At 47.1% G+C, this 6966-nt stretch overlaps 1 protein-coding gene across 1 annotated transcript in view; it reads right to left on the bottom strand.

Moving 5' to 3' along the window:
* Positions 1 to 6758, bottom strand: part of LHFPL4 (lipoma HMGIC fusion partner-like 4) — a 66098-nt gene extending 59340 nt beyond the window's left edge. The window contains exons 1-2 of the mRNA XM_006888905.1: positions 6734 to 6758; positions 5410 to 5826 (exon numbers count right to left, since the gene is read on the bottom strand). Coding sequence (XP_006888967.1) covers positions 5410 to 5815 — 406 coding nt within the window. The 5' untranslated portion in view covers positions 5816 to 5826; positions 6734 to 6758. The remainder of the gene's footprint in view (positions 1 to 5409; positions 5827 to 6733) is intronic.
* Positions 6759 to 6966: the final 208 nt, after the last annotated feature.

Consider the following 6966-nt stretch of genomic DNA (forward strand, 5'->3'; position numbering starts at 1 on the left):
AAAAAATAAAAAAAGAAGTGTCATGCACGTACAACAAACTTACTGGATGAATAAAATCCTAAATCAAATCAGAACCAAAACCCAAAGAAGTAGAGTATAAGTCAGGATGACAGAAGAAGAATTGATGTCTGATGTTGAAAAGAGTGACACCCCATAGGCCGCCAAAAGAATAAACAGATATATGTTTTGGAAAGAGTACAACCCAGGTGATCCTTGGAGGCAAGGATGGAAAAACTCATACTCTTTGGACATGTTGTTAGGAGAAATCATTTCTTGGAAATGGACATCATACTTGGAAAGGTGGAGGATCAGCAAAAGAGGGGATGACCCTCAAGAGATTGATTCAGTGATGGCAAGAAAGGTGTTTTGGGGGTGGGGGGGACAGGACATGGTTCAGACCTATTGTTTGTAGGGTTGCAATAAGTGATACACAACTCACTGGCACCTAATAACAATAAGGATGTATATTATATTCTAAGACATACTAAAGGGGGCTCCTACAGTTGCTGCTCTGAGCCCTGTGACTCCAGGTAACTATGGACACACATCTGAAAGCTGGAGTATGTTTACTTCTGGATCACCTCAACCAGCCCCAAGCTGTTACTCCAGGTCCCACCACCTCACAATCTCTTTTCTGTTCTGTCTTTAGCACCAGGGCAGTGGCTAATACATAGTGGGTACTCAGTAGTGGGAACAGTGGTCAGTAGCACCATCCCTCCAGGGGAAACAGGAGTGATGTGGGCTCAAGTCACCTCTATGACCACAGACTTGTCTCTTCTCCCCTTATCATTTACCAACTAGGTAACCTTGCAGGTCACACAATCTCATTGGGCCTCCATTTCCTCACTGATAAAATGAGGATAACTGTATATTTCTTAGCACATTAATATGTTGTGATAGAATGAATAAAAAAAAAGTCTAGCATAGAATCTGTTACTCTGTATGTGCTCAATAGACAGAAAACACCAAGTAAAGAGCCCTAAAAAGCTGATTCATAATTCTTTAGAGAGCCACCAGAGGCTTCTCTAACTTATCATTCAACTCTTCTGATAATCTTTTAAGTGAAATCTTGGGCTATAGAATCAGACAACTCAAATGAAACTCTTAACTCCACCACATGCAGTGGCCATGGAAAAATGACTTGCCATCTTTGAGACTCAATTTTCTCATCTATATTCTAATAATATAGTCACCACACAAGATCACTGTACAGATTTAAAAAAAATATACCTGCAAAAGTGGTGCTGGAGAAGAATACTGAATCTACCACGTACTACTGAGAGAACAAACAGGTTCATCCTGGAGAGGCTTAAACCAGGCTACTCCTTGAAGGCAAGGATGCTGAAGCTCTGTATGACATACTTTTGGTATGTCACAAGGAGGGACCAGTCCTTGGAAGGGTGAAAGGATAGCGCAAGAGAAGAAGACCCTCGATGAAATGGATTGATTCAGTGACTGGAGTAATGAGGATAGGTGTGCCAGAGACAATCAGGTTGACTCAGGATCCAGCAGGGTTCAGAGCTGTTGAACATAGGGTCGCTATGAGTTGTAAGTGACTCAACAACATAACAACAACATGCAAAATGCTTAGCAAATGTTGTAGTACATGGTAAAAAAACATTAACCATATTTCCTGAATTATAGTTGTAGTAGTAGCCTGGTGATTAGAAGGCTGTGGCACTCAGAGCTTTGTATACTGTGGTCTATGTTTCTGGCCTTTCGTCCTGCTGTTTCCCTACATGGATGTCACACTCAAGTGAGGTGGGGCTTTGTCACCCTTGTGCACTGCTGATCTCCCTCTCCATTCAGAACACTATTTCACACCCTATTTCTATCAATATCCTGCCCAGCTCAAGTATCAGCTTCCAACAAAGTCAGAAGCCCTCTCTATTCTTCTGGGTTCCCACATCGCTTACAGCCCCAGCACAGACGGCCCAAGAGGAAGATAGGTGTAAGCACCTATCTTATCTTCATTCCTCTTCTTCCTTTGGTCACACTTGATTTCTCTTTGGAGAGATGATTTTCCTCGACCATCATCAGTCCATGTATGTCTAGGGATTAGTACCTGATCCAGGCTTTAGACAAAGTCAATGTAATTAATTCAGAGGTGAACTCTGGAACAAAGCTAGACCACTGAGAATCAGTCCTGAAACTACTGGGATAAAAGTGTCTTTTTCCCACTGAGGTGGCTGAGGTGGTGTAAATTCAGAGCTGCCAGTGGTCTTGTCTGTTATCTTAAAAAGAAAGTAGACTAAAGATGAAGCCAGCATACAGGAACCAAGAAATGGACAGAGAGGGGGGCTTTTAATAGCATTATGTGAATACATAAATCCATCCAGGTAAATTATATGCGTCAATAAAACCTCTTTCTCTTAATACATCTTTCTTTAATTTTAATATATTTAAGCTAATTTGAGTTTTTGTACCATTTGCTATTGGTAGATATTGACCAATACAGTGACTCAACAAGATAGTAAGTTTCCTGAGAACAGAGATTGTATTTTATATATCGAATTCCTTGGAATAGATCTTATATATATTGGTATTTCAGCATACAGTATAAGAAAATCACAGAGCAAATGGAGAATATAAGCTTCCTTGCCTTTTCTCAGAAGACCAATATTGCATTTAGAATACACTAAAATACGTTCAGACTCTTTGCTTCTCTAAAATTCCTTTGAGGATAACTGATGTCTCTTTCTCTTTGGAATTATGATGGAGAAAGAATTGTTCTAGGAGTCGTACCAGGCTGAAAGACATACTTTAAATCAACCCATAGCACAGATTTAAAAAACTGAGACTTAAGCACAGCTTAAAGCTTACTGTTGCATGATGAGTCATAGACGAGTCAGCCACGATCCCCTATTCCATGACTCCTGGTCTAGTTATCTGCCTTCTGACTTGGTGTCATTTTACTAATCAAAGTCACTTACCCTGAGAGCTTAGAAATCTCTGAGAAAAAAAGGAACAAACTGCCCAACTCTACTGTTGTTAGGTGCCGTCAAGTCGTTTGTGACTCATAGTGACCCTATGTACAAGAGCCCTAAACACTGCTCTATCCTGTGCCAACCTCACTGTCTCTAACACATTCATTCCCACCACCACCCCAATCACAGAATCAATGCATCTCATTGAGGGTCTTCCTCTTCTGTGTCGTCCCTCCATTCTCCCAAACATGATGTCCCTCTCGAAAAACCAGTCCCTCCCTGTAACATGCCCAAAGTATGTCAGACAAAGCTTCAGAATCCTTGACTGCAAGGAGCATTCTGGCTTCACCCTCTCCAGGACAAACCTGTTTGTTCTCCTAGCAGTCCATGGTATATTCAACACTCTTCTCCAGCCCCACAGCTCAAAGGCATCGATTCTCTATCATCCCTAGTCACTGTCCAACTCTCCGATGCATAGCACACAATTGCAAAGACTATAGCCTGGATCAGGCACACCTTAGTCTCCAGCCTGACAGCTAACCCCAGAGAAAGAACACTGGACTAGCAATCAAGAAGCCTTAGTCCTAAATGACTCCCTTACTGGTGGCATTCAACCTTACTGGTTGGGCAGTCTTTCCACTTCTCTAGGCTGTTTCCTCTTTCTGCAATGAAAAGGTGAGAAGTAGGTTTTGACAGAGATTGTCTCAAATATCTCTGAAATTCTATGATTACATGGGGTTACTGATCAGCCCCTCACATATCCAGTTCTAAACCTAAATGGACTACTGATCAATTGAGGGCCAAGAAGTCTACGACCTATTTGCAGATCCCAAAATTAAGGCTGAGGAATTGTAGGTTTTAGATCAATTTATATTCTTTAGTTTGCCTTTGGAACAAGAAAGGAATGTAAATACATACAATCAACCTCTCTGAGATCCTCTCCTCTCCACCTCCACCTTACAATGCTCCTTTCACACCTTCTTCAAAGAGTCTAAATCCCCACATCCAAAGTAGGGGGCGAGGGGAATGAGATGAATTTGAAACAAAGCCATTAGAATACCCATGTCTGAATAAGCATTTGCCTCTTTAAAACAATCCTTTGGAAGCTTGTGCAATTAACCCAAAGGTACAGCAATTCCTCTCTGCATTTGTAAAAGTTCTCTTGAGGAAGCAAACACACATTGTGCCACTATCCCCATACCTTAACTTCCACCTCAAGTAGCAGTGCCCGGTTTGAGCACTTTATTTCTGCACTTGGCCCAGAGTGACTACAAGTTGTTTTCAAAAATTATATTCCTCCTTTAAAAGATGGAGATTTTTCTCTTAGTGAAGAAGCTTAAGAGACTATATTTCATGCTCTGAGGACCATTTCCTGAAATGTTCTAACTGACGGAATAATCAGTAAGGTGATATCACACCTCTTCCAAGGAGTCTCTCTTTTTTGAGGGACTGATACTTGTTGAACTTCTGTCCTGAAGTACTTACTTTAAAAGAAACCCAGACAACTCTCCTGCATAAACACCATTTCTTTCCTCTTCTTTCTCACACCCAGAAGGCCTCAAACATTTTAATAGCTTTTACTAGCTCTTCTCTCCCACCCATGTATCCCCTGGCCCCACTTTCCCTACCTCAACTCTCATCTTTGCATGCAATTAGGCAAATGCCCAAGCTGCTGAGTCTTCAAAAATCTGCCTTTGACTGAAAGTGTGTGTGGGGTGAGGAACTCTAATGGATCCTGGGAAACTGCCTCAGCAATTCTCTTTTCCAAAAGACCTTGGGATAAAATTATTGTCTTAGTCAAACATCGAAAAGGGTCCCAGGGACTCTGTTCCCTTGGGCATATCACCAGAACCCCTCCCATTTGCATGCAGGGAGAGTGAGTGTGTGGACTTTCCCAGAGACCATGTGCCTGGGTGCTGTCACCACCTGCATTTCAAACACTGGACACTGTAGATATCCTCTTTATCCCTTATCTTATCACACAGCACTTTGCAAGATATTCTTTCATTTGAATTCCTCTTGGATATCTCTCCACTGTTTTACAGATGCAGAAACTGAGACTCAGAGAAAGAAAGTCAGCTGCCCAAGCGGATAATGTCAGCAAGCAAAAGGTTAAAGCCTGATCCCTTGATTCCCCATCTCAATCTCTTCACAATTCAATGGAAAACTAATCACCTACAGAGAAGTATTTCCCCTAAGCACAATAAACCTTCAGAGATGCTAACGTAATGTTAACCCATCAACAAACCACAGACCACATCCTGGAACACAGACCCAAGGACTTAGGTCTAAGGCTCTGCCTCCTCTTCCACTGGGTCTCTCCTTGAATCCCCTCTCCCAGTTACTGCTGAGTTAGCCAAGGAGATGAGTGCCTTAGGGGAGCAGAGCCTGACTTTGACTCTTCCAATAAAAAGATCTAGCAAGAAGAAGGCCCCGTCCCTGGAAGCTTGTCTGAGAGTCCCTCCCCTGCCCCTTCCCCTACCTGCCAAAAGCTGCATCCAGGCGCATATCTTGTAGACCGTGGCTGTGTTGCAGAAGAAGAAAAGCGCAAAGCAGGTGATGCAGCCGAGGATCAGCACCATGGAGAGCAGCACGAAGAAGGCGGCCGCCTTGAAGGCGCCTGACGGAATGGTGCTGAAGTCGGTGAAGGAGCCGCGGCAGGTGAGCTCGCGGCCCGCCAGCCCGCTGCCCACGCAGTAGTGGAAGAGGCCGAAGTAGCCAGGTTTTGGGGTGCTCACGCTGTCGCCCACCCAGTAGGGCTGGATGAAGACCACCACGTTGATGATGGCGAAGCAGATGGTGAAGATGGCCCATAGCACGCCGATGGCCCGCGAGTTCCGCATGTAGTGCTCGTGGTAGAGCTTGGAGGCCTCCTGCGAGGGCAGCATGGTGCCCGGGGGCGGGGCCGGCGGCAGCGGCTGGCGGGGGCCGCCGGCCCGGGTCTGACCGCGGGCTGCGGGCGCGAGCTGGGGACACACGTGAGAGGAGGCCCTGAGCCAAGGAACTCGTGAGGGCGGAGCCTGGGCAGAGCGGGGGTGGGGTGCTGGGGACCCGTGTGGCGCGAGGGTAGAGGAGATTGAAGGGGTCACGAGAGTGTCGGGGTGGTGTCTCAGAGAACTAGCAAATATTTCCTTTGGAGGGGCTTAGGAAAGGGCCTGTTAAAGTTGGGGGGGCTGGGGTGAGGTTATGGGAGCTGGGATGAGGAAGAGGCTAGGAAGGGGTCATAGGAGAGTTGGGGAGGAGGCTCAGGGGTTGGGGTTGCAGGATTAGGAGGGGTTCATGTGGCAAGGAAAGTAGGCTGGGGTCCAGTACTGGAGGATTCGCAAGAGAGGCTGATAGAGGGAGCGTGGAGTAGAATCTGGGGGCTGGGATTGGGAGTAGCAGGAGGTCTGAGACTGGGTGTCTAGAAATGGGCTATAGAGAGAGACAGGAGGAAGCTTGTACCGTGGAGTAAAAGGATATACTGGTTGGCAGCGGGGCCAGGACCTAAGGCAGGGACTGGGAACCCGGCATGAAGGTCTGAAGGGCGAAGTGGTGGGATTAGAAGGAAGCTAGGAAGGAGTCTGAGGCTGGGAACACAGAGCATGGACCCGAGGTGGGGGGATGGATGTAGGCTGGGGAAGCCTAGGATTGGTGGTTTGGGACTGGAGACGGGGCTTTCCAGTCCTAGGGGACGAGAGGGTAGGGCCGGAGGGAAGCCCAGGGTATGAGGGGCGGGCTGTGGCCAGGGGCTGTTCCCAGAGCATGGGGAACAGCAGGGCCCAGGTAGGGCCAGGAATGGGGGAGCGGCTGCCCCGCGCCCAGGCCGGACGTGCTGGAGGCTGCGGCCCCGGGAAGAAGGTGCAGGGAGACCAACCTGGGCCGAGTCAGGAGCAACGGGTCCGGGACTGGTACCACCTATGCGCCTCCACCGGGCGCTTCTAGCAGCCGCTGCCCGTGTCCAGGCGGCGGCCTGGACGCGGCCTCCATCTTGCTCCGGTTCTCCCGGGGCGCGCTCTCGCGCCGAAGCGCGCGCGCTCGTGTTCCCAGCCCGGCGGAT

This window comes from Elephantulus edwardii, unplaced genomic scaffold (genome assembly GCF_000299155.1).
Source record: "Elephantulus edwardii isolate Elephantulus edwardi_28Jun2011 unplaced genomic scaffold, EleEdw1.0 scaffold00073, whole genome shotgun sequence".
Classification (NCBI taxonomy): domain Eukaryota; kingdom Metazoa; phylum Chordata; class Mammalia; order Macroscelidea; family Macroscelididae; genus Elephantulus; species Elephantulus edwardii.